General features: G+C 39.1%; 1 protein-coding gene and 1 non-coding gene across 4 annotated transcripts; one reads left to right on the top strand and one right to left on the bottom strand.

The window, feature by feature from the left end:
- On the bottom strand, positions 1–26,844 carry Tmem267 (transmembrane protein 267). Of its 3 annotated transcripts, none has more exons than XM_020185289.2 (4): positions 25,987–26,844; positions 24,039–24,157; positions 19,054–19,439; positions 1–5,748 (listed from the first exon to the last, which is right to left on the bottom strand). In XM_020185289.2, the coding sequence occupies exons 3-4, from the start codon at positions 19,366–19,368 to the stop codon at positions 5,413–5,415; spliced, it is 651 nt and encodes a 216-aa protein (XP_020040878.2). In that variant the 5' UTR covers positions 19,369–19,439; positions 24,039–24,157; positions 25,987–26,844; the 3' UTR covers positions 1–5,412. The 3 variants fall into 3 exon arrangements, with proteins under 3 accessions (XP_020040878.2, XP_073933627.1, XP_073933628.1); XM_074077526.1 differs by having other exon boundaries at positions 26,424–26,844; XM_074077527.1 differs by lacking the exon at positions 25,987–26,844 and adding an exon at positions 25,878–25,986.
- Trnaa-agc (transfer RNA alanine (anticodon AGC)) lies at positions 21,582–21,655 on the top strand. Its single transcript has one exon. It is a non-coding gene; the product is annotated as a tRNA-Ala (tRNA).
- Positions 26,845–27,536: the final 692 nt, after the last annotated feature.

Below are 27,536 nucleotides of genomic sequence, written 5' to 3'. Positions count from 1 at the left end.
GGTTGAAAGTGTGGGAAAATGGACCTCATCTCTTGATGAAGAGTGGCAAAAGCCTGAGGACCTAAAATGTTGCTGTCATTCAGCCTCCAAAGATCTCCACTTCCCAATCCCTGGAACCTGTGAATAGGTCACTTTGTCTGGCAAGGACACTTTGCAGATGTGATTAAAAATCTTGAGTAGCACCCTATCTTGGGGGCCCCCCAACTCTGGGGGCTCTACTCTCCCATTTTACACTTTTCTATCTCAATAAACTCTCCTACTTTACTCGCAACAAAACAAAACAACCTTAACATGAGATTATTGCAGGTTATCCAGGTGTGCCCAACCTAATCAAGTTCGTTATTTTTAGTTTGAGGCAGGATGGCCTCAAACTTGTGATCCTCCTGCGTCAGTCCCCTGAATGTTATCACATTAGTTCTGAAATATGACAACCTTTCCTGGCAGTAGTCAGAGGGCGACATTGTTCTAAAGGGTAAGGGAGAGGCGATGTGGAAAGGAATTGACTTGCTATTGCTCTTTGAAGACGGAATGAAATGACACAAGCCAAGGAATGCAGGTTGTTTTAGTTCCAGCTGCTATAACAAAGTACCATGTATCTTGTGGCTTACAAGCAACAGAAATTTATTTCTCACAGTTCTGGAGGCCGTGTTCTGGTGAATACTCTGTTCTGGGTTGCAGACTGCAGAACTCTGACTTTACATGGTGAAAGGGGTGAAGGAGCTCTCTGGGGTGCCTTTTCTAAGGGTCCTACTCCCATTCATGAGGTCTTTGGCATCATGACCAAATCACCTATCAAAGGCCCACCTCCAAATGCCCACAGTGGGGATTAGGCGTCAATGTATGAATTCCAGGGGACATAAAATTCAGTCTGTAGCACAAATGACATCCAAAAACTGCATAAGGCAAGGAAACAGTCTTCCCTAGTCTTCTGATGGATCACATCCCTGCTGATTTTAGCCTTCTGAGACCTGTGACGGATTTCTGACATCTAGAAACAGTAAGATAATAAATTTGTCCTGTTTTAAACCACTGAGTTTGTAGTACTTGTTTCAGCAGCAAAAGAAAAGTAACACAGGAGGCACACATGCCCACTCATCCCTTAGCAGGCCAGGTAGGCATACTCTCTTCTCACTCTTTCATAGCACTTTTACCCTTTCAAAGATCCCCGGAGGTTCGTTTTCATCAGTCTTACTGGAATTGATATCTTGTCAAGAAAGAAGCAGGAGCTCACAGAATAATGTGCTCTGGGTGTCATACCCCAGGAACGGTGGCGTCCTTTTCTGAATGAGTGGACTGCAGCCCAAGCCTCCTTCTATAGGAGCTGGATTGCTTGAGAGCAGCCCATACCAATCAGCTTAGAATCTAGAGAAACACCAGAGTCTCTGCTTGTCAGACCAGATCCAACACTGAAAGACAATGGGCAGTCAGCTGTGGAAGACAGGCCAGGGAATGGTGGTATTCACATGGATCTGAGACAAAAGGGCTTCTGCACATACAGTGGGCCCTTATGGTATTACAAGAATACTTTCCCACTGCCATTAATCTATGACATAATAATTATAATATTTGTAACAATCAGAAATAAACATTTCTTGATCTGAGAAGTAAAATGTATCTCAGTCATAAACTATTTCTAAATTCATTCCAAAACCATACTACAATCAGCCTTTTACCACATTTGCAGATTCCATTAGAATTAAGTCAATATGTCTTTCATCACATGAAACAGACATGTATCACATACAGGAAATAAGTAATTAGTAAATTACTTACTTAAAGGTTCTAGCTTTAGAACATCAATAAAATTTAGGTCAACATTTCCTTTTCTTTAAAGGTTATGATTTGGGCCCAGAAGAGAGACCACAGGAAACAAATGAAAATCTGTCTGACCATTTGACATTCATGGTATTATTTGACTGGCTATATACAAATTATATTTTGTAGTCGGTACATAAAGGATCATATAACATGACATATTATGTGGCTAGATGCACACTGGCAAAAAGCCTATTAAAGTCCTCTTTGTCCTGCATTAATGTGTACTGACATCTAGAAAAAGGCATAAAATACCCAAAGCAATGGAACTGCCCACCAAATGATGCATAAACACAACTGCTTTCAGTCTTGCACAATTCCAGGGAGATCCAGCTGTACAGCAGAGCAGAAGTCAGCACAGTCCTCAAAAGTGTTTGATCACTGCACCTCTGCATAGCCCTAAACCAGCCACCAGTGAGTAAGAGTCACTAATATTCCCCCACAAACCAGATGACATTGCTGATTTCTCATTTGTGAGCTATACTCCTTATAATATGATTATATGGTACAATTATATGAAATGGATTGTTAGATGGTCAGGTTTGCCTTTAAGGGAGAATTTAATATACAACACAATATATATAATTATGCTTAAAAGGCCATTGCACTTAAAATATGGCACAGTTATATCTAAAGGTTTTTACAGAATTTTATACCCAGAGGTTGAATATCACCTACTCTATCATTCTAATGTTTGCCTAGTTGCCATAAAATTGTGCAAGGTGCCAGTAAACCTTATACTCTTATAGCACAAATCAGACTTTGTATATACAGATGTTATGCATACAGATAATGTAAAAGGAAAAAAACACTGATATTTTGTTTAGAACAAGATATAAAAAGCATAATGTACTAGAAGTTCTCCTGAAAGTTATAAAGGTAGGTTGACAAGTATGGGTTTGTTCAATTTGAAGGCAGAACACAGAATTGAATAATTTCAATTCATCAGTCTGTATCTTTGGGAAACTCAAAGTCCATTAACTGAAACTCCCAACATAAAAAGTATATATCCAAGACAGGTGTGGTGGTACACACCTGCTATCCCAGCACTAAGAGGCTGAGGATCATGAGTTCAAGGCCGGCCTGAGCTACACAGCAAGAAGAAGAAAATACTCCCATTAATGTTCATGGGCCTTATTAAAAATGCCCTGGGCTTTCACATATAAACCTGTGCTATATGCTCTGTCTTCTCTGAAGTTTATCTTAGTTATCCTGATGTTCATAGCTCCTTTACAATGGCATATTTTTAGAGCCTAATCTTATCACTGGCAACATTTGTGGATGAAAAGAAAATAGTTCAATGGTGAAAGTTTTCCTAAAGCCAGCAGGAATAACATAGCTCAAGAAAGTAGCAAACTGGTAAGTTGGATCAGTGAAATAGTCAAGAGAAAAGTAAATGAACAGAAGATGTGTAGAGGATGAAGAAAATGACAGGCAAAGAAGATAAAATTCTCTTTCAAATACAATGCTGCCTTTACACAAATTCCTTCACTAGGAGCAAGAACATGGTGGTGGCATGGGAAGTTGGTGTCTTAGACATTACAGTCACAGCCTTTGGGGACCACTTAATAAAGAAGGAACATTTCTGATGACAGAGGTAGGAACTGAGATAAACTCACCCCCAAAATCTGCGGTTAATGTTCATGCAAGGAGTCATGGGCAAAGTGGATTGCCATTCTAAAAAAAGGAAAGCTGGGCAATCCTCTCAAAATGCCAGTGACATTTTTTAAAAAGGCCCTCTATTTTAGTGATAGTCCCTTGTTTAATATGGAGAAAGAAAAGTAATGGGTTTTATAACTCAGAAAAAGTTATATAAGATATAGACTTTATTTTCATAGATTTCTTAAATCAGATGCCTTTAAAAATCTCTAATCAAATTTATTCCCATTATACAATATTTACGATCATATCAACCAAATTTATAACAATTAGTCTTAAAACATAATAAATAATAGATTTAAGTTCTAACAGATTATAAAACAGCAAATTGCAATCAATTTAACAATAAGAAAAAAGGTTGCTTCTCTAAAGAGTGTGAATCTTCCTAACAATTTACAGAACTCTCTTTACCTTGATAAGAAAAATTTGTTGGTTAAGGTATTGCTTTCTGAAGCATCTATCATTTCTCAGAGGATACAGCCTGTGATCACTAGCATTATAAACCACAAATTTCTAAGAAAATCTGAAGACAGTAGATGACACATGCCAGAAAGAGAAGCAGGTACCTCTGAGGCACTGACTTTAATATCAAAGTAACATGAAACTGCAAATGTCAAATTTACAGCAACTTAATTCTTCTGTAATAAAGGTTAATTATTTTAATAAAAGATCTGTCTGAAAGAACAAAGGAAAAAGTAAATTTCCTAAAACTATTTTATTTCAAAAGAACTTTTGTGTCAGCATTAGGCAGATTTTTAAAAATTGATTTAATTGGTACAATATTTTAGGATTTTATTTTATTTTCAGAACTGGGAATTGAACCCAGGGCCTCATGCATGCTAGGCAAATACTCTCTACCACTGATCTATACCCGTAACCCTTTAAATTTTGTTTTGAGATAGGGTCTCACTAAGTTGCCCAGGCTGGCCTCAAACTTGTAATCCTCCTGCCTAAACCTTTGAAGTGGCTGGGAAAACAGAGATGTACCACCATGCCTGCCTTGGTACAGTATTTTAGAAATGTGTAAACAAACTGACAGCAACTAAAACAACTTTAATGAGAGGAGTTTACATTTCAAATAACATTACTGGTCATTACTTTTTTGTGTAAATTCAGATTCTATGACTATGATCCAAGCATCAGTATTTTGTTAATGCTACTTGTTAGCAAATATTTTGTTGCATTTAGTTGTTTTTCAGAACAGTTAAAACAGTAACATGGGGCTGTCCTGAGTTCAAACCCCAGTACTATAAAACAAATAATCAACAACAACAAAACACCAGTAACATGAGATTCTTGGGTAAAGACACCAAAAAATACTATTTCAGCAAATGTAACGATGGTCAACATGTTACAATAATTATCTCCTAAACTGATTTCTGAAATCATAACTTAGATTTAATGTTGGTTGTTGTTTTGTATGAATGTTATGATATATCATAAGTGCTCTGAAGCAGATTTTACCAGCAATCATAATTCATAAAGCATTTTACAAATTAAATTTTAGTTCCCACCATACATCTTATTCATTGTTTCAGTTATCTCAGGAAAATGTTGACTCCAAATATAATGCTAACTTTCCATAAATTAGTCATCCTAAAATTTGATTTTCATCAGGAAATGGTTTTATAGGTATACTTCCAGACAACTAATTAGATGTTAATCCAACAGAACTACTAGTAAAGCCAGATAAACAAAAGTGACAAATTATATATATATATATATATATATCATGGCTTAAATGGAACTCTAATATTGCACTAGAGTGACATGTAGAGAGAAGTAGAAGTATAACAAATATGACTTTCTAAAAGATTATACATGCCTCCTGAGCAAGAGGACTCAGGATATAACAATGTAAATACCTGTATTTTTAAAACTTCCCTCTAATGTTGGCTCCTCTGACCTATCTGCTTCTCTAACAGCCATATGGTTACCTCAGACATCAATACGAATCCCAGGTTTTGAAGGCATCATTTGTCTGGTCCCTGTTAAGTACATAACAAATGAACACATATGGGGTAAAGTTGATGTCATTATTACATAAAGCCAGAATGGCAATGGAGAAGTTTTTCCAAATGGGCAAATCCACAAGCCATGACGAATTCCATCTCGGATATGGTGTGAGGTCCAGGATACAAATAACATCCAGGGAAGAAAGTGCCATGAGTCTTTGAGCTTAAAAATGTGCATAATAAACTTCAGGGTCAGAGCTGCGATGGGTATCACAGTAGAACAGTGAAGGAAAGGTCTTCGTGGAAGACTCAAAGCAGCCTACAGGTAGGCAGGGGGAGAAGTAGTAGCTGGGATCAATTCCTTCTTGGAAAAACAAAATTTTATAGCTGCTTAATATTTTAACATATCCAGAGTCTACTGGAAATGCAAGGGAAATCTACAGAATACACATATCAAAAGCATATGAACAAATAAGATAAAAGTGTGAACAAGGTATACTTTGCATTAAAAATGAAATCAAGTTCGATATAAGGCTGTTCAGAAATGTCACAATGAACTGCCTCCCCCCGTAAAAAATGAAATCAAGGTTTTAGAAACACAGTGATTAAAATTTAAGTTTCCCAGCCAAGATGCCCCACCACTGACAAATGGATTAAGAAAATGTGGTATCTATACACAATGGAATTTTATGCAGCCATGAAGAAGAACGAAATGTTATCATTCGCTGGTAAATGGATGGAATTGGAGAACATCATTCCGAGTGAGGTTAGCCTGGCCCAAAAGACCAAAAATCGTATGTTCTCCCTCATATGTGGACATTAGATCAAGGGCAAACACAACAAGGGGATTGGACTATGAGCACATGATAAAAGCGAGAGCACACAAGGGAGGGGTGAGGATAGGTAAGACACCTAAAAAACTAGCTAGCATTTGTTGCCCTTAATGCAGAGAAACTAAAGCAGATACCTTAAAGGCAACTGAGGCCAATAGGAAAAGGGGAACAGGTACTAGAGAAAAGGTTAGATCAAAAAGAATTAACCTAGAAGGTAACACCCACGCACAGGAAATCAATGTGAGTCAATGCCCTGTATAGCTATCCTTATCTCAACCAGCAAAAACCCTTGTTCCTTCCTATTATTGCTTATACTCTCTCTACAACAAAATTAGAAATAAGGGCAAAATAGTTTCTGCTGGGTATTGAGGGGGTGGGGGGGAGAGGGAGGGGGCAGAGTGGGTGGTAAGGGAGGGTGTGGGGGCAGGGAGGAGAAATGAACCAAGCCTTGTATGCACATATGAATAATAAAAGAAAAAGGAAAAAAAAAATTAAGTTTCCCATTATTTGCTCAGAAAAGTCACAAAACAAACACAATTTATATCCTAAATATATAATTTGTGTAATTTGGCTTTTTAAAGTTTTTGAGGTCTTTAGGACTGGGGGCATGGCTCAAGTGGTAGATCTATTGCCCAACAGATGTGAGGTCCTGAATTCAAACCTCAGTACTGCCAATTTTTTTTCAACTTTTAATCAACACATAATAATTATACATGTTTGTGAGGCACATTGTAACATTTAAATACATATACACAAAGTGTGGTGTTTGGATCAGACTAATTGGCATGTTCATATTAAACATTATTTCATTGTATTGGGAACATTCAAAATCCTCTCTGCTAGCTATTTTGAAATGTATAATTAATTATTATCAACCACAATTTCCCTACTGTGGCACAGAGCATTAGAAGTGTCTCCTCTTATCCAACTTCACCCTTTTACCTACTAACCATCCTTTCTCCACCCACCATCCCCTACATTGTGGAGAAGAATAGATGATTCATGAATGCTTATTCAATTTTGACATTTATTACTGATAATCACAGCAAGTGAATGAAAAAATCCTAAAACTTAGTTAAAAAATAAGGTCCAGGAGATCCAAGATGGCAGATAACAGAGGGAAGCAGAAATCCTGAACTCCACGATTTCAGAAAACACTTGACTATAACTCAAGTGAGCCAACTAAACACACAGGGTGCACATAAAATTCAGTGACAGACCCTTAAAACAACTGTTAGCTGCCAATCAGCCTTTGGGGTGGGAGGGGCATAATGCTGAGTTGGCCTCCTTGTTGGGGGAGGGGCTGACCTGACAGAGTCAAAGTACCTGTGGAGTAACACAGCTGCCACCTGGTGACAACAGAAATATATCTGACCACCTTGGAGAAACTAGTAGTGAGCGATAATAGAGCTCAATTGCAATTTGCCCTCTGGGCAGAAAAGTCCAAGACTGCTCATAAACCAGCATCCTGGCCAGACCACTTCAGAGATCCCACCTACACCAGAGGGCCCACCAAGGAAACACTGGGCTCACCCACCACAAGCCAACTCCTCCCAAAGCTGTGGACAAGGAGGGACTACATATATTTCCATACAGCCCAGCATTCCAACCTTGAGAAGGCACAGGAACACTGAGAAAGCTCCAGTGCAAGTGCCAGTACAAGGATTTGATGCCAAAGGAGTAAGTCCAGAGATTTCAGCAAGCTGATTTTATTTCTCCCTTTTTTTATTTAGTATTTAAAAATTTTTTACGATTTTCTTATCTTTATTCTTACTCTTTTCATTTTCTCTCCTTTTCTTGTGCCACAATCCATTGTTACCTGTCTCCCTCTTCCTCTCTGTACAAATATCAACCTGCTTAGCTTTCTCTTGCCCCACTTTCCTCCAACTATTTTTTCTTTCCTTTGCTTCCATTCTTTTCTCCTGTCTTCATTTTCCCCTGCTCACCTCCCCCTACCTTTCACCACACTGCCCCTACCTCCTCCACACTCACCACTTGCTGAAGTCTATTATAACAGCTCTACACATTACCCCCATCCATCTTATTCCTCTGCAATTACTGACACAAGTGCCCTCCCTTTTAACAACTGAACAACACCCTAACAAACACAAGAGCCCTAATACCCTATAGTCCCCAAACTTTATACCCCTCCCCCAATCTCCTCCTTTCTGCTCACCCATGCCATCTTTTTATTTACCTAAGTATCTATCTCTATTCAAACAACTGTTATTCCTCCAATTCCCACTGTTTATAGATAATATCACCAAGGGGTTCTCTATATATTATGTGAATAACTGGTCTGGCATTGAATCTGTGAATTTGTTATTGCTAATTTATACCTCCAGGTCAGGGAACAGAAATTGCACATTAACCTAGCTAACAACTAAGCCAGTCACAGCATAGTAATTAAGTCAAGGGAAAGATAATAGGCAATTAAAAACCCCCAACTAGCCAATCAATAACAAAGGAGCATGGCACAAATAGAAACATGAGGAGAAGAAGAAGGCAGGAGAATACAATTCCTCAGAAGACTAAAATCCAATAAAGGATTTAGTGGAAAGTGAAGGAAATGAATACCCTGTCACTGACCCAAGCAGAATGGTGATAAGTGTACCCAATGAGCTTAACGAGGGAGCCAAGATGGTGACTAGGGTATGGAAGCAGACAGCATGAGCTCCGTGACTCCAAAACCTTTCTGAGATGCTGGAGCCACACTTGGCAGAAATAAAGCACCAACAAGAATCAAAACTTCAACACCCTGAACCCCTAGCCTGTAGAAAGCTTCTCCACTCCATGTTACACTGAGAAAATGGGCTGCTGCCACCATCACCACTGGCTCCAAACCTGCCTGTGAGATATTTGGTAGACCAAACAGGTGAGCACCAAGTGTCACACAGAATTCCCCTACCACCCCCAGGATAAACCAGCACAGCCCACTGGGCAGACTGACACCCCCCCAAAAAAAACTGAACAATAAACAGCAAACTGTAATCTAACACTCAGCGGAAGGGGTGGGATCACTGAAAGTGCACCAGAGAAAGGGGGAGGAGCAAGGAGCTAATCTCAGCAGAACTATCAGTAAACAAACTCTGGAAAGGTAGGAAGGTTGACAGTGGATGGGTGATAAGCCACTCCTTGAAGCAGGGCAGGTGGTGGATCACAAAACTCATCTCCTGAGCTAGTGCACAGCACCCAAAGTCAAACTGCCGTGCAAAATTGAAAAACAAAGAGTGAACCATCATAAAACACTGACAGAACACTGACCCTGCCCCAGGGGGTGGGGCAAAGAAACAAGCCCTCAGTAAACAAGCACAGTGAACAGCCACCTCCAAAGCAGGACAACCAATGGACTACAGACCTGATCTTCTGAATGTGAGGGCAGCATTCAAACTTAAACTGCCACAACTCACTGGGGGAGGAGCTGACCAAGCAGCTACAGCTAAAAGACAGAAGAACAAAAAACATTGCTCACAAAACAATCACCTGGCGAGACTATAATAGAGCTTCTGCTTATATGCCAACACCAGGACTGGATGCTAGAGGAGTAACTCCAGAACTTAAACTAAGACTAAAATTCCTGAACCTGGAGTTTTTTGTTTGTTGATTTCTTTGGCTTTGTTATTGTTATTGTTAGTTTTGTTATTGTGTGTTTTACTCTTATCTTTATTTTTCTCTTTCTATACCATCAACCTTACCATCACCATGCTCTCATCCCTACTCTCACCCCCTTCACTCTCCCTACCTCTCCTGTGATAAAACCCATTCTTCCCTCTCCAACAACTTGTTCTGCCCCAACTCACCCACTCTCTTCCCCCAGCCCTCACCTTCCCCTCCCATTCTCCCCCAACCTGTCACCAGACTACCCCTCCCTCCTTCACACTCATCACCCACTGACCAACCTACTATACCAACTTTACACAACCCTAGCTCCTGCAATCCCTAACATAAATATCCCCTTCTACAACAACAGAAATATACCCAAACACACACAAGGACCACAAAAACAGCAGCCTCCACACTGCTTTCCCCACTCACTCACCCCACTTCCCATCTTCCCCTTTAGTTCCACCCTATCCAATTCCCCAATTTTCTATTGCCAGCATCACAAACATAACCCCCCCAACTCCCACTACTTATAGGTATTACCTCTAAGGGATCTCCTACATAACACATAAACTACTGGTCAGGTATTAAACCTGTGAATCAGTTAATACTAAATTACACCCAGACTACAGACAGAAATAGCACACCACCTTATCTAAAAACCAAAGACAGCCATGAAACAAAAATTAAATCAAGGGAAAGAAAACAGGTGCCTGAATCACCAAATAGCCTATCAAGAACATAGTTGCACAGAACCAAGTGGAGTGATGTGAAGAAGAAAAAGGGATGGAAACCATTCTCCCCCCAAAAATAACTTAATACAGGATTCAGAGGGAAATGAAGAAAATGGATACCCAGTTCCGGACTCCAACAAAACAAAGATAAACAACACCAAGGAACCCAACAATGTCCACAAAAACATCCTCAGAGAAGAAATCCTGCAAATAATCACTGAGAATTTCATGGAGAAGACACCAGACACACTTAACCAAAACATACAAGAGGCACTCAAGAAATTTCAAGACACCAAAAATAAGGAATATGAGAAGACACAGAAACAAGCAATTGCACTCATAGGAGCACTAAATAAACACCAAAGTGAAACAGAGAACACTATAAAGAGATAAATAAATTGAAGATGAAAACAGACAATATTAAAGAGGAAGTGACCCATGATATGGAAAACCTCAGAACAAAGCATGAAACAGAAACACAAAACACAGCGAAGGCCATTCCAGCAGACTAGAACAAGCTGAAGACAGAATCTCAAAACTTGAAGATAAAATGGAAATTAAAGGAAAAACTGAAGAACTGTTAGTGAAACAACTCAAGTCCTGTGAAAGGAACATGCAAGAACTCACCAATTCCATCAAAGGACCAAACCTGAGAATCATGGGCATTGAAGAAGGAAAAGAGGTGCAAGCAAAAGGGATTTGTAATATATTCAATAAAATGAAACCAAAAAATTCCCCAAATCTAGAGAAAGTTATGCCCATTCAGGTACAGGAAGCCTCTAGGACAGCAAACAGACTTGAACAAAATAGAACTTCCCATGACATATTATTATTAAAACAACAAGCACAGAGAATAGAGAAAAATATTGAAGGCTGTAAGAAAGAAAAAACAAATAACATAAAAGATAAACCATCAACATCACAGCAGAATTCTCAATGGAAAACTTTAAGAAGGGCATTGAGTGAGGTATTCCAGGCACTTAAATGAAAGTAGCTTCAACCCTAGGATACTCTACCCAGCAAAACTATCATTCAAAGTAGATGGAGCAATAAAAGCCTTCCACAATAAGCAGAAACTAAAACAATATATGACCACCCAACCACCACTACAAAAGATTCTTGAAGGAATTCTGCACACAGAAAATGAAAGCAAACAAAACCACAAGAGGACAAGCAGTATCAAACCATAGGAGAAGAAAAGACAAGGAATCAGAGTAACATTGATTCAGCTACATACAATCAAACCCTTAAACAACAAAAACAACTAAATGACAGGAATCACCACATACCTATCAATATTAACACTGAATGTCAATGGATTCAACTGCCCCATTAAAAGACACTGCTTGGCAAACTGGATTAAAAAGGAAGCTCCAACAATCGTTTGTTTACAGGAGACCCATCTCCTTGACAGAAACAAACACTGGCTTAGGGTGAAAGGCTGGAAGAAGTTTTACCAACTCAATGGCCCCCCAAAACAGGCAGCAGTAGCAATACTCACCTCAGACAAAGCAGACCTCAAACTATGATCAAATGAGATAAAGGACACTCCATACTAATAAAAGTAGAAATACACCAAAAGGAAATAACAATTATCAACCTATATGCACCCAACATCAGTGTATCCAATTTCATCAAACATACTCTGAAGGACTTAAAAGCACATATAGACTCCAACACAGTGATAGTGGGAAACTTTAATACCCCTTATCACCAATAGATAGGTCATCCAAACAAAAAAATCAATAAAGAAATTCTAGAACTAAATCACACCACAGATCAAATGGACCCAGCTGATGTCTACAGAATATTTCATCCCACATCCACACAATAAACATTCTTCTCAGCAGCCCATGAGAAGAATTTTTTCTCCATTTTTTTTTTGGAGAAAGCCCAACTTTCTCCAAAATTGATTGTATCTTAGGGCACAAAGCCTCAGAAAATATAAGAAAACATAAATAATCCCATGCATTCTATCAGATCATAATGCATTAAAACTAGAACTCAACAACAAAAACAACAGTAGAGGGAGAGGGTGGGGGTAGGGGCAGGGGGGAGAAATGACCCAAACAATGTATGAACATGTGAATAAATGAATAAAAAAAATTAGAAAGCATGCAAACAATTGGAAGCTGAACAACACATTGCTCAATGATCAGTGGGTCATTGATGAAATAAAAGAGGAAATTAAAAGGTACCTGGAAGTTAATGAAAATGAAAACATGACCTACCAGAACCTATGGGACACAGCAAAGGCAGTCCTGACAGGAAAGTTTATAGACATGAGTGGATATATTAAAGGACAGAAAGATCTCAAATCAGTGACCTAATGCTGCATCTCAAACTCCTAGAAAAACAAGAACAAGCAAAACCCAAAACAAGCAGGAGAGAAATAATAAAAATAAGGGCTGAAATTAATGAAATATAGACCAAAAACCCTTACAAAGAATGAATGAAACAAAAAGCTGGTTCTTTGAAAAAACAAACAAGATTGACAGACCCGTGACAAATCTGACTAAAATGAGGAGAGAAAAAACCCAAATCAGTGAAATCAGAAATGCAAAAGGGGAGATAACAACAAACACCATGGAAATCCTGGGAACCATCAGAGAACCAATTATATTCCTACTTTGAGAACCTATATTCCAATAAATTTGAAAATCTTGAAGAAATGGACAAATTCCTAGATACTTATGACCATCTAAAATTGAACCAAGAGGCTCTATAATATGAAATGAAATTGAAGCAGCAATAAAGATTATCCCAAAAAAGAAAAGTCCAGGACCTGATGGATTCTCTGTTGAATTCTGCCAGACCTTTAAAGAACTAATACCAACTCTTCTTAAACTGTTCCACGAAATAGAAAGGGAAAGAACACTGCCTAACTCATTCTATGAAGCCAGTATTATACTCATCCCAAAACCAGACAATGACACATCCAAAAAGGAGAACTATAGGCCAATCTCCTTAATGAACATCAATGCAGAAATCCTCAAAAAAATAATGGCATACCGAATCCAACAACATATCAGAAAGATCATTCACCATGACCAAGTTGGCTTCATCCCAAGGATGCAGGGGTGGTTCAACATATGCAAATCAATAAATGTAATACAGCACATTAATAGAAGCAAAGACAAAAACCAATTGATCATTTCAATAGATGTAGAAAAGGCCTTTGATAAGATCCAACACTACTTCATGATAAAAGCTCTAAGAAAAGTAGGAACAGAAGGAATGTACCTCAACATTATAAAGGCTATATATGACAAACCTATAGCCAACATCATACGTAATGGAGAAAAACTGAAACCATTTTCCCTAAAAGCTGGAATGAGACAAGGGTGCCCACTATCCCCATTCCTTTTCAACATAGTCCTGGAATTCCTAGCAAGAGCAATTAGGCAAGAAGAAGAAATAAAAGGAATACAAACAGGTAAAGAAACTGTCAAAATATCCCTATTTGCTGACAACATGATCCTGTATCTCAGAGACCCAAAAAACTCTACCCAAAAACTCCTAGACACTATAAAACAGTTTCAGCAAGGTGGCAAGATACAAAATCAACTTACAAAAATCAATTGCTCTTCTATACACTAACAATGAACAAATTGAGAAAGAATATATGAAAACAATTCCATTTATAATAGCCTTAAAAAATCAAATACCTAGGAGTAAGCTTAACAAATCTACAAAGAACTACAAACCTCTGAAGAAAGAGATTGAGGAAGACTACAGAAGGTGGAAAGATCCCCTATGCATATGGATTGGTAGAATCAACATAGTAAAAATGGCTATACTACCAAAAGCAATCTACATGTTCAACACAATTCCCATCAAAATCCTAGTGACACTCATCACAGAAATTGAAAAATTTACCCTAATGTTCATTTGGAAACACAAGAGACCGTGAATACCCAAGGCAATACTCAGAAAAAAGAGCAATGCTGGAGGTATCACAATACCCAACTTCAAACTATATTACAAAACAATAGCAATAAAAACAGCATGGTACTGGCACAAAAACAGGTATGAAGACCAGTGGAACAGAATAGAGGACCTGGATATGAATCCACACAACTATGCCCACCTTATTTTTGACAGAGGCACCAAAAACATATGATGAAAAACAGACAGCCTCTTCAGCAAATGTTTCTGGGAAAAGTGGTTATCTGCCCGCAGAAACTGACACTAGATCCATGTTTATCACCCTGGACTAGTATCAACTCAAAATGGATCAAGGACATTAATATCAGACCCAAAACTCTGAAGCTAGTGCAGAAAAGAGCAGGGAATACTCTGGGAGCAATAGGTATAGCAAGGACTTCCTCAATAGAACCCCAGAAGCTCAGCAACCAAGAGAAAGGATGGACAAATGGGACTCTATGAAATTAAAAATCTTCTGCACAAAAACAAAAAAAAATGGTCTCTAAACTGAAGACACCACCCATAGAGTGGGCAAAAATTTTTGCCAGCTACACATCAAACAAAGGACTGATAACCAGAATATACTGGGAGCTCAAAAAACTAAACTCTCCCTAAATCAATGAACCAATAAAGAAATGGGCAACTAAACTAAACAGAACTTTTTCAAAAGAAGAAATTCAAATGGCCAAAAACACATGAAAAAATGCTCACCATCTCTGGCCATAAAGGAAATGCAAATCAAAACCACACTAAGATTCTACCTCACCCCTTTTAGAATAGCTATCATCAGAAACACTATCAACAACAAATGCTGGCAAGGATGTTGGGGAAAAAAGAACCTTCATACACTTCTGGTTGGAATGCAAGCTAGTACTACCACTCTGGAAAACAATATGGAGGCTTCTTTAAAAAGTAAACATACATCTGCCATATGTTCCAGCAATCCCACTCCTAGGGATATACCCAAAGAATGCGACTTGGGTTACTCCTGAGGCACCTGCACACCCATGTTTATTGCAGCGCTATTTACAATAGCCAAGTTATGGAAACAGCCAAGATGCCCCACTACTGACGAATGGATTAAGAAAATGAGGTATTTATACACAATGGAATTTTACTCAGCCATGAAGAAGAATGAAATCTTATAACTCTCAAGTAAATGGATTGAACCATAGAACATCATCTTCAGCAAAGTTAGCCAGGCTCAGAAAGCCAAAAATTGTATGCTCTCTCTTATATGGAGACTTGACAACTAAAACAAATGCAGTAACATTATTAGACACGGGTCACACACTAAGGGGAGAACACATACAGGAGGAGTAGGGAAAGGCAGGAAACCCAAAACTTGAAAGTGTTTAATGTGCCCACTGCAGAGGAGCTAATACAGTAACCTTAAAATGACAGCGGTCAATATGGGAAGGTGACTGGGAAGTAGTGAAAAGGTCTGGTAGAGATGAATCCATTCAGGTTGTAATATACATGTGCATGGAAGCAATGCTAGGAATTGCTCTGTATAGCTTTCCTTATCTCAAACTAGCAAAAACACTATGTCTTTCTTATTATTGCTTATGTCTTCTCTTCAACAAAATTGAAGAAGAAGACAGAACAGGTTCTGCCTGGAAGTGAGGGGGATTTTAGGGGAGAAGGAGGGGGTGGGAGGCAGGGGGAAGAAATGGCCCAAACAATGTATGCACATAGGAATAAATGAATAAAGAAAAAAGTGTTTTAAAATGAGCTCAACAAGGGCTGCAAAGAGATGCTCAAAGAGGATCTCAAAAAGGAGCTCACAGAGGAACTCATGGAGGCACCTCAAGAGAAGCTAAGAGAACATACAAAAACAAAGAATACAAGACAACACAAATAAAAAACTTAAGACTTAGAAACAACTAACTGAACTTTGAGAGGACTTCAACAAATTCCAAAATGAAACTAAGGAAATTAAAAAAAAAGAGAGAGATATGAAATAAAGAAGGCACCAGAAGATATTAAAGAGGAGTTTAACAAAGGTATAAAACCTCAGAAAAAAAATAATCAAACTTATAAATCCTGGAAATAAATAGTTGCTTAAATTAAATAAAAAATACAGTTGAAAGCCACTCCAACAGACTAGAACAAGTGGAAGACAGAATTCCAGGGCTTGAAGACAAAACAGACATTAAAGAAGAAACAGAAGAATTCTTAGACAAAAAGACTCAAGAGCTGCCAAAGGAATACTAAAGAACTCAGTGATTCCATCAAAGACCGAGCCTGTGAATCATGGGCACTGAAGAAGGAGAGGAGATGCAAGCCAAAGGTATACATAATATAGTCAACAAAATAATTGAAAATTTCCCAAATCTTGAGAAAGAGATGCCCATTCAGGTATAGAAGCTTCTGGGACACCAAACAGACATTACCAAAATAGAATTTCTCCACAGCATATTTTCGTTAAAACAATTAGCACAGAGAACAATGACAGAATATTGAAGGCTGTAAGATGGAAAAATAAAAAAACATATAAAGGTAAACTCATCAAAATAACATCAGATTTCTCAACAGAAACCTTAAAAGTAAGAAGGGCATGAAGTGAGGTATTTCGAGCACTGAAAGAAAACAATTTTAGTCCTAGGATGCACTAAACCACCATAAGAAAGGGACTAAGGTAGAATGAAGAAAATTAGAGGAGATGAACCAATTGGGGTTATAAAACATACATACAAGGAAACTCCATGCATAGTTACCTTTATCTCAAACAAGCATAAATGTCATTTTTTTCCTTTTTTCTTCTACAAAATCAGAGAACAGGAGAACAGGAGGACAGAACAGGTACTTACCCTGGAACAGGGGGGGAAGGGGTAAGTGGTGGTACCAGTCAGAGGGGGAAGGTGGTGGGAAAAGGGGGCAGGAGGGTGAATCTGGTGCAAAAAATATGTAGAAATGTATGTAAGTAGAAAAATGATTCCACTGAAACCATTCCAGGAATGGGGTGGGGAGATAAAGGAGAGCAGAAGAGGGATCAGCTCAAGTATGATATGTCTGATACATTGTAAGAACTTTTGTAAATGCCATAATGTATCCTGTCCTAGCACAACAATAAAGGAAAAAAATAAGGTCCAATATTAGTGAACTTTTGGTCCATTATCTCATTTAATCTTTACAACAGCCCTTTGAGGTAGGAAGTATTTTACAGTGAAGGACACTGAGACTCAGAAAAATAAATTCCCCATGTTGTGCTGGAAGTTGGTACTGGGTTCATTTGATTCTGTGGCTCATAAATTCTTTAATATCAGAAGTACTTCTAAGCGAATTTTTAAAAAATACCACACAACCCAATGCTTTTAAAAGCTACATCAGGGTAAATTCTAGACTGATGCATTTATGATCACATTTTTTATAATGCTTTATAGCTTATCCAAATCTCTGCTAACATTTTACCAGGGTATATCATTTAACATGCCCACTGAAGTCTCACAACACCACCACAAGGTAAAAAATAGTATAATCCATATTTTGTGATGAAGAAATTGAAACTTAAAAGAACAGGGCTCTACTGACACCACACAACGAAGATTCACTCAAGTCTTCTGATTCTAATCTTAAGCAAAATGTTATGGTGTCTTCACTTAAAGCAAAAAGTAAAAATTTGTCTTAATCAGTAATGACTGATTCCTTACTGATTGCAATTCTTAATAAGGGAGGCCACTTCTGACAAATACCTGGCACTTGGCCAACAAAAGAAGTGATAATTTATCATCTGTTTAGCAAATACTTACTGAAGCTACTTACTAGGTGAGCCAGGTGCTGTTCCAGACCAGTGGCTTACAAAGCAGACAAAATTCTTGCTCTGTCAGTCTGTATCTCTATCCTGAAAAGTTTACTTACACGTGCAAAAGTTAGGCAAGTCTCCTAACATTTAGAAAATATTATCTGCACCACCATCTTTAGTTTATTTGTGAGACAGGTCACTGCACAGCTAAACTCCTGAGTGCCTCAAAGAAAGTCTTCAGGTTATCCACTAGGAATCGTGTTCTAGCCACACTGTTGAAATGTGTGCCGTTGGCCCCAAGAGGGACTGGAGGAATGAATCCTTTTAAGTCATTACCCCAGACAGATAATCATAAAATTATTCGACTTTCATTGCACATACTAACTGTAAAAACATAAAGAATAAGTGGGGAAATTTAAGTGTAGTCCTGAAGAAAGAACACTGACTCAAAAATAACAAGGGCAGCCCTGAATACGATGCCAATTCATTTAAACCAATTTGCTAATATACTCTGCAAGCCAGCACTGAACTTCTCAGGTAAAATTAGTGGGTCCTTATTCTTTGTTTATCCCTAGCACCTTGTGATGGCAAACAATGTGATTAACAGCATATCTGTGTGCACCTTTAAGGAAGTACAATGTGATCAAGAAGTTGAATCAATGGACTTTCTTATTTTAAAATAAGAGTAATCCTCTCTAACTCTAAATAATGACAATGAAGATCAGTATAACAGTGCAAAAGAAACTAAAAGACAGAGCAGGAAAGTTAAACATGTTTCTTACCTTTAAAGACAGCGATTTAGCTAGAAAAAAGTGGTCTATGTCAATAACAGAGGCTAAAAATCCAGCTAAAATGATTTCTCCAACATCAGCCTTCTTCTTGATTCCAATGACTATCGCCCATGACCACATGCCAATCACACCGTGAATGGCATTATCAGAGAGGGAGCGAAGCCATTCACTTTGATGAATTATGGAAAACTGAAGAAGCTTGTCTGCTACCATGCAAAATATCCCCAGACCAAGGCTGGAAATAATAGATTCAGTGCTACAAGACTGGAGCAAGGCACGAGTCTTGTCCATTTCAGATGCCATCATAAACAATATGTCAGTATATACTTAAAGCCATTAGGAATGAACAGTCTCTTCTTCTTTTCATCCCCCGTACTCTAAAATAGGAAGCAGAGAAAAGTATCAATGGAGATTGTGGACTGCCATATAATACTTAAATCAATGTCAGCAATAATTCTACAAACACTAAGCCAAATTGTAAAATCTAGTTAGCCTTGCATGTTACATCAGGATGCCATGTAATCCAAGCATTGTGGAAACTACAGCTTATAGTGTTACATATGAGGAAGAATTTCAGGTAGCACACCTGACTATAATCTGTTGCTTGGAAGACATCAAATAATTTTCTCTCTCAGAATGCATGTGATACAGCAGGGGGCTTCCATTGTGTCTGTGTATCCAGTAACTATTTTTCAAACTCTTGACAATAATATCCCTGTACTTTGGGAAAACTGTTTATCCCAATACTAAACTCCAGAACTGTCCAGTTAAGAGTTCTTGCCTCCCTAGTAACAATGACTAATGTGGTGATGAGGTTCACCCAAGGTGAGCCCATCAGACTCCTTTCCAGAATTTCACTAAGTGGAGCTGATAGGATCAGCTTTTTCTTGGAAGTCATGAGCTCCAGTAAATGAAACAGCCTAGGAAAAGAAAATCCTAACAAAACACAGAAAAAAGGTAAGAGAAACATGAGATCATGAGGACATCAAATCCTTAGGCCCAATATCTAAGGTTCTCAGAGTTGCCCTACTTCCTGCAGCTCATTTCTAAAAGCCACTCCAGCATTTCCCTCCAAATTCCATTTTCATTTATCTCTAACAAAAAAAAAATCTCTGATTGAGATATGTATATATACAAGTATAATTCTTTACTGAGTTATTACTTGGAACAGACGACTGAAATCATTTGCCCAGCTATAGTTTTTAATATTGTGTGATGCCTGAAGGGTTTATTTATTTTTTTGCTTTTTATTATTTTCTCTCAATTCTGAGACTAAGTAATGAAATGATTTATTGAAAGTGACTCAACTTTCATTCTGCAATAAAAACTGTGCACAGATCATTATATACCTTTTGAATATCAAAATAATTATACTAAGTAAAATAAGTCAAAACAAATAAGTATATAAACTCCATAGAACTGTAGAACACAAAGCAAGAACCCTAATGTGAAGGATGGACTTTAGTCAATAATAATGTATCAATATTGATTCATCAACTGTAACAAATGTAAATGTTAATAGTAAGGGAAAAGGGTACAGAGGAATGGAATATATGGACACTTCCTGTGAGTTGGCGCAATTTTTCTGTACACCTAAAACTCTGCTTAGGTTTATAAAGTTTATTAATTAAAAAATTAACAAAATCTATCATTTTTCAAAAATTAAATAAATGAAGTAAACATGGAAACATGTTATGATTCTTTCCCCTCTTTTGCAGTGCCAGGGAACCTAGGGCCTTGCACATGCTAGGATAATTGTTAAGTCTAGGTGTGGATGTGGTGCAGTTCATTGTACTGTTTCTACTTTTCTGTAGGTCTGAAATTTTCATTTAGAAATGCTTTCAAAAAGAATACATAGTATGATTCCACTTATATAAAATTCTAGAAAATGCAACCTAATTTACAGAGACAAAAAAAGCAGATCAGTGGTTGTCTGGGGAAGGAGAAGCAGGCAGGGCTGAGAAGGCAAAGGAAATTTCTGGAGATTCATATGGTGATTATCTTTGTGGTGATAATTATAGGGTTCATATTTTATATACATGTCCAGATGTACTAAATTGTACATTTTAAGTATTTACGGTTAGTTACATGTCAACTATACTCCAACAAACATGTAAAGCACTTTAGGAAAATACACTTTATTGTCAATAAAAACAACAGTCTTTCATGGAAAAGGAGCAATCTGAAAACAAGAGATTACGGAGAAGAAAAACTGCCCAACTAAAAAGTCAAACTGAAGCAATGTATAGTAGAATGAATGCTTCAAAATGTAATTAGTGGGCCAGGTACAGTGGCTTATATTTGTAATCCCAACTACTCAGGAGGTAAAGATCAGGAGGATCATGGTTTGAGGCTAGATCTGGCAAAATGTTAGTGAGACATCATCTCAACCAATAAGACAGGTGTGGTGGTGCCCTCCTGTGATCCCAGATAGATGGAAGACTATGCATAGGAACACAGAGCTCTGAGGCTGGCAAAAACACAAGACCTTCTTGAAAAATGACTAAAGAAAAAGGGCTGGAGGTGTGGCTCAAGTGGTAGAGCATGTGCCTAGCAAGCACAAGGCCCTGAGTTCAAAACCTCAGCACTGCCAAAAAAGTTTAGTAAATAGCATTTTCAAGGAATTTTCCACAGCTTATGGCAGAAATAAAAGACAAAAGAATTGGACAGTGAGAGAAAAAAATAAATTCCAAAAACAAAGAGAAAGTCCTTAAGAGTTTTCAAGTTAAAAAGAAAAAATCAACACAACACCCTAACAACAAAACACAGTTATCTGCAAAAGACAATGCAATGATCAAGCCTAGGCTCTGTGTGTTGCAGGGTGACAGTGCAGTGCTTGGGAGGCCAGGATAACGCTGCATGATTCCAAGCATACAGACTGTGGCACCTTTGTACCAATCCTAAGTTTTAAAAGCTTTGCCAAGAAATTTTAACATCAAGTATGATAGACGAGTGATTGAGGAACACTACTAAATCTCTATGAGGGACAAATAAGAAAACTTGATCAATACAGAAAGAGAAAATTTAAAAAAGGAATAAAAAACAGAAAGAAGAAAACCTTAAGAAGGAAACGCCTGCACCTCCCCCCCAATAAAAGCAGTAGTGACCAAAAATATATCAAATATAAATACAACAAGAATGTGAATGTGTTAGATTTCTCTATAAAGAGACAGACACCAGAAATATCTACTATGTTACTGTTAATAAGAAAACACTTCAACCAAAAGTCTTAATAATATATAAAATAAAGACATTAGAAAATATGTCTGGAAAATACAAACAAAGTAAAAAACAGTGGAATTATTAACATCAAACATATGTCAAGATAAAATGATTAATTAGGACTAAAGAGGATAAACATTATACAAGGACACATAAAAATATATATAAGATGTTTACTTATCAAACACTAACAGCAAAATATATAAATTAAATCAAGTAATGAAAAAAGTAGGGATGATAATCTGAATAATATAATTAAAATTTTATTTCATACTCAGAGAACTTTGAATTCTATAAAGATTACAAATTCTTTTCAAATGTCCATGGAACATTTATGAAAGTTAACTACACATTAATCACTACTCACCCACAAAAAAGAAAGTCAATAAAATCTAAAGTGGAAATATGCAGGCTAACTCCTCTGACCACAATGCAATGTAGTTAATCACTTTTTATTTAAAAGAAAAATGTAGCAGGCTAATTAGCTGAAACAAACTAAGCTGAAACAGTGGTGTCCAAGATAAATACATTAGTTTCAGATGAAAAGAATGCCTATCCAAGAGAACCAACTGAACACTGTTGGAATTTAAGCTGAAAAGTGTGGCTAGTTCAAGAAAGATATTATAATGCCGGGCGCTGATGGCTCAGGCCTGTAATCCTGAGGCAGAGATCAGGAAGATCGTGGATTCAAGCCAGCTCAGGCAAACAGTTCCTGAGACCATATCTCAAACTCTTCAGAAAAAAAAGGGCTGGTGGAGTGTCTCAAGGTGTAGGCCCTGAGTTCAAACCCCACTACCACAAAAAAGGAAAATATAATAACATTTAGTAAAAAAAAAAAAAAAGATTTGCTTATCTTTCAAAGTGTTTATGCATTGTAAACATTTCAGGAAAGAAGAAAAAAGCTTAGAAAACAAGGACTCTTGTCTACTTTGTTCACTATACCCTCAGCAAATATGGGTGCTAAATACATGTGTTGAAAAAAACCAATGAAAAATTATCACACATCATGTCTGTTATGCAGTAAGTATTGTATTAAATACAGTTCTTAAAAGGCATTTAGTAAAATATAACATCTATGTCTGGGAACTTGCAGTTTTTTTGTCTTCATGTGATAGCTCTATTTTTTTATTTTTCTAATTTTTATTAGCATATATTCATTGCACAAGGGGATTCATTGTGTCAATTCCCAACAGCCTTACATTATACTTTGGTTATATTGCTCCACCTTCCCTCTCCCCCAAAACTCCTCCCTGCTGCACATAAAAGCAATTTCAAGAAGTTTCATGTTCCAAATTTTGCATATGTATATGAAGTCCATCAACCATATTTCCTCACCTTCATCTCCTCCATTCTCCCTTCACCCACAGGTACCCTCCCTACACTGTACCTATTTTATAGTCTTTCATTTTTAGGGAATTTGCATTTTTAGCAAGTACACATACCAGATAATTTTTATGTTCACTAAACATTAAGAACTACAAAGTGACATTTCCCAACCACTAAAAACAAATTCATAAAATAAAAAGTAATTGACTAGAGTTCTCATGTCTTTGTACTATGTTAACTCAGCTACATTGGAATTATAGTTCTCAAATTTTCCTTCCTGTGTAGTTCTGCGTGGTGCTGGCTGCAGGAGACATTCTGCATGTGATTTGGAAAGCACAAATGAAGCAGCAGCCGTGTTTTTTTGGTCTGATGGTCGATGAACACATTCTGCAGAACATGCACATGTTCTTGCTGGTCTGTTAGCTCACCTCATTGGCTTGGGGAAGCAGGTGGACCTGCAGCTTGTACTACCACCAAATCTTCCTTCAGTTTCTCCAAATACTGGGCCTGTGTGGTGTGCAGCTCCAGGGTCCAGAGTCAGCCTCTCCTGCAAGTTACCCAAAACATCAAATTTGGAGTTGGTGAGATGCTAACTAGGGTTCCATTTTATTCCCAAAGGTTTCAGTTTGTCTTTGCTTCCATTTGCATCCAGTATCCCTGCTAGCCTAGCTGATCAGAAGCAACTTTGAGCTGAACTATAAACCCAGAGGCAGCAGCCTACACAGGCTGCATTACCAGCTCCCATGATTCTGTAAGGTCTCCCTTTTTCTTTAGCATGCAAAACAGCTCTGCTTCTTTGATGGAATCTAACTGATACACAGGCTATGGCATTTTATTGCACAAGATAATATGGATGGTATTATTCCCTTCAAATTATTCTACAAATTAAAAATTGATTCTAATTAAAATCAACAAAGGATTTTCTTTTTCTAAATTTTATTTCAAAGAGTAAATGCTAATAAACTTTTGAAAAGACACAGTAATGTGAGTTCTTCAAGGTAAATACAAAGTTCTGAACCAGACCATGAACGTGTATAATTGGGGGAATGTGTGCATAAATTCAAATCGGTAGAGGAATGAACTATTACTTAACACAGCTCCTGTTGTCAGTTGGGAGTTCTTAAGTGCATGGAACAGAAAACAATGGCAGTACAAGCAAAAACCAAAATTTATTAAAAGGATTTGTTTGGTGAACACATTTCTGGCATCTATTTCATTCAAACTACTACTGCAGATATTTAACTTCTCTGGCATAGATTCTGAGTGTGAGAAAGAGAAATTTAATAACTGTATTCCTCTATCATTTATTGTCTCTGACGAGGGCACTGCTATGGTTTGGATACGAGTTGGGTGTTCCTCAAAGGTTCATCTGTTTGGAGGCTCGGTCCCTACCTCTCAGAGGCTATTGGGAGGAGGTTGGACCTTTAAGAGGTGGGGCCTAGTGGGAGGTTCTGGGGTCACTGAGGCCCCTGTCCTAGAGATTAAAGTAGTTTTGGTTGAACTCTGGGCTTTGCAAGCTTGAGCCACTGTGCCAGCCCCTTTTGCATTGCTTATTTTTGAGACAGGATTTATGTTTGGGCCAGTCAAGATCTCAATCCTCCTATTTGTGCTTCCTGCAGTAGCTGAAACCACAGATTTGCCCCACCTTGCCCAGTCATTGGTTGAGATGGGGATCTTCTAAATGCTCTGGGGCTGGCCTCCAACCACAATCCTCATCTCTGCCTCCCGAGTAGCTAGGATTACAAGTGTGAGCCACCGCGATGACCTGGATGCCAAATCTAATGTGGATAAGTCGCAAAGTGTGGAAACACAAATGTTGCTCTCTTTCCTGAAACTTTATAGCCATCTGAGTTCTCTGCACATGAAATGTTTAGTGCTTACGACCCCTACAAATAAAACATACAACTATGAATTTCAATACGTTTCAAATTCCAAATTCCCAAGTCGTGCTTTTCTGAGGATGGAGTGATGCAGTAACTTTTAGAATGTCAAAACTGGAGCAGGAAGCCCTGGTGTTTGCAGGCAGCAGCGGTGTCACACAGCACTGAAGCCGCTAGGAACCCGGGGAGCCACAGCGCGTCCACCTCTGAAGCATGGCAGTGGGCTCGCGGGCCGACTCCTGCCCCGGGCGAGGCAACGCCAGCGGAGGCCCGCGGGGCCCAGGAGCCGCCGGGGCTGCGGGGTGGAGCCCACCCGCGGGTCACGCATACCCTGCGGACTCCCGCGCGCCTGCCCTCCCACACGCACTCCCCACCCGCAACCCCGACCTCCCAGACTGCAGTCTCGGGTGGACCCCGCCTCGGCCTCCCTCGGGACGCAGCTTGGCCTCCACTCGGTTCGCTCTCAGCAAGTACCGCGGCGCTCAGTCATACCCACCCTCGGATGTCCCCACACGCGAGCCGCCCGGAGGACAGAGGCCCCGCCCCCGGCCGGCACCATAGAGACGCCGGGAGCCGGCCAGAGCGGCACCTGCGCGCGACGCGAGCCGAGAGCATGCCGGGATGCCCGCCGGACTCCGAGGGGAGAGACGGGGTGTCTCGTCCTCGTACGGTCCCTTGGGTTCACCCTCGTTCCTCCACAAAGCAACCTCTGGGCCGCCAAGTAAGACGCGGAAGGCGCCGTGTTGGCCTCCGCCTCTCAAACCTGAGGGTTCGTTTCTTGGCTTAGCCGACGCCGACTGCGGGTTGTGCCGCCGACGTCTCCCCGACGCAGCCAAGTGACGGCCGGGAATCTGGGACCAAGAGGTGGGGCCTCCCCAGCGCTGGACGCACGGGCCCTCGGGGTCTCAGTAGTGTGCAGTTGATGTTGCCAACCTCTGTCCGTAGGTCCCTCAGGGCCGGCGACGGAGAGCACTTCACCGCTGCAGACCTGACGCTCTGCAGTCCGCCCCGTGGGGATTTCGCCACCCGTCTTCGCTCCCACGCTGCTGAGCGTTGGCAGCTGGGCTTGTGGACAACGACGACGTAGCTACAACACTTAATCACGGCTACTAAATATCCACGAGGCGAAGAGGCGACTGCATTCGGGGTAGCTGACTGCAACTGAGGGCAGGCAGGCCCAGCCCCTCCTGCCTGTGTGGTGGGCGCTGTCCCAGCACCAAGGACACATCTAGCCCTGGAAAGCACTGCCCGAAACAAGATGCCCAGACATTTCTCCCCTTCATACCCACCGTTCTCAAAACAGAGACCTGTAAAGCAAAGGCAGGAGAATTACGTAGTTGAAAGTGATCACAGAAACTTGGAATCCTCAACATTAAGCAAACTCCTAGGCCATTTCATAAACCTCAAGGTTTCCTGATCAGAACTTTTTGTTGCTCGCTACACTTTACAATTTGGAGCGCTTTTAGTCATGTTAAGAACCAGTTTTCTGTCTTAATAAAAATTTAGCATGATCCTTAGGCAGCATGGTTTATGTCAGTCTAGGCCTTCTAGTACTGTTGAGAGACAGCAGATTAGACTTTTATCTACTACCTAAAGGCACAGATTAATTTATACAACACATAACTGAGTGCTCTCAGTGTGCCAGGCACTGTGGTTACAGGCTACAGAACGACTATGGAGCTCGAGTTCTAGTAAAAGACATTGACCACAAGAAAACAAAAGCTGGACAGATTGCACTAAGAGTTGGGAGAGGGCAATTTTATAGTTAGGTAAATATTTTTGCCTAGACCTGAAGCCCAAAGTGAGAAGCTAAAAGGGGATATGCCCATTCGTTGATACTACTCCTGATCTACTTACTCTTTTTCACTTCATTCTCCTGGTTTCCTTTGGTTCTTCTCTTTTATGTGAAGAGTCTTTTATAGAAAACAGAAAATGGTAGGACATTTCTGGTTGTATTTCTTATCATCTTGAAATCTTTTTAAGACGTGTGCTTTTGTTTTTTTCCAAAGACAAAGGTGTAATAAACAGCACTTTTGGTTGGCTGTT

The sequence above is a fragment of the Castor canadensis genome, chromosome 6, assembly GCF_047511655.1.
Source record: "Castor canadensis chromosome 6, mCasCan1.hap1v2, whole genome shotgun sequence".
NCBI classification, from domain to species: Eukaryota; Metazoa; Chordata; class Mammalia; order Rodentia; family Castoridae; genus Castor; species Castor canadensis.
Note: the sequence above shows the minus strand (reverse complement) of the source record. Positions and strands in the feature narration are given on the sequence as shown.

Excerpts from the sequence above, each read along its gene's own strand:
- Tmem267 (XM_020185289.2), bottom strand. The coding sequence starts at position 19,368 with ATGATGGCATCTGAAATGGACAAGACTCGTGCCTTGCTCCAGTCTTGT. Across the intron at positions 5,749-19,053 it reads CTAAATCGCTGTCTTTAAAG|GCTGCTTTGAGTCTTCCACG; the intron begins GTAAGAAACATG and ends GCCTACCTGTAG.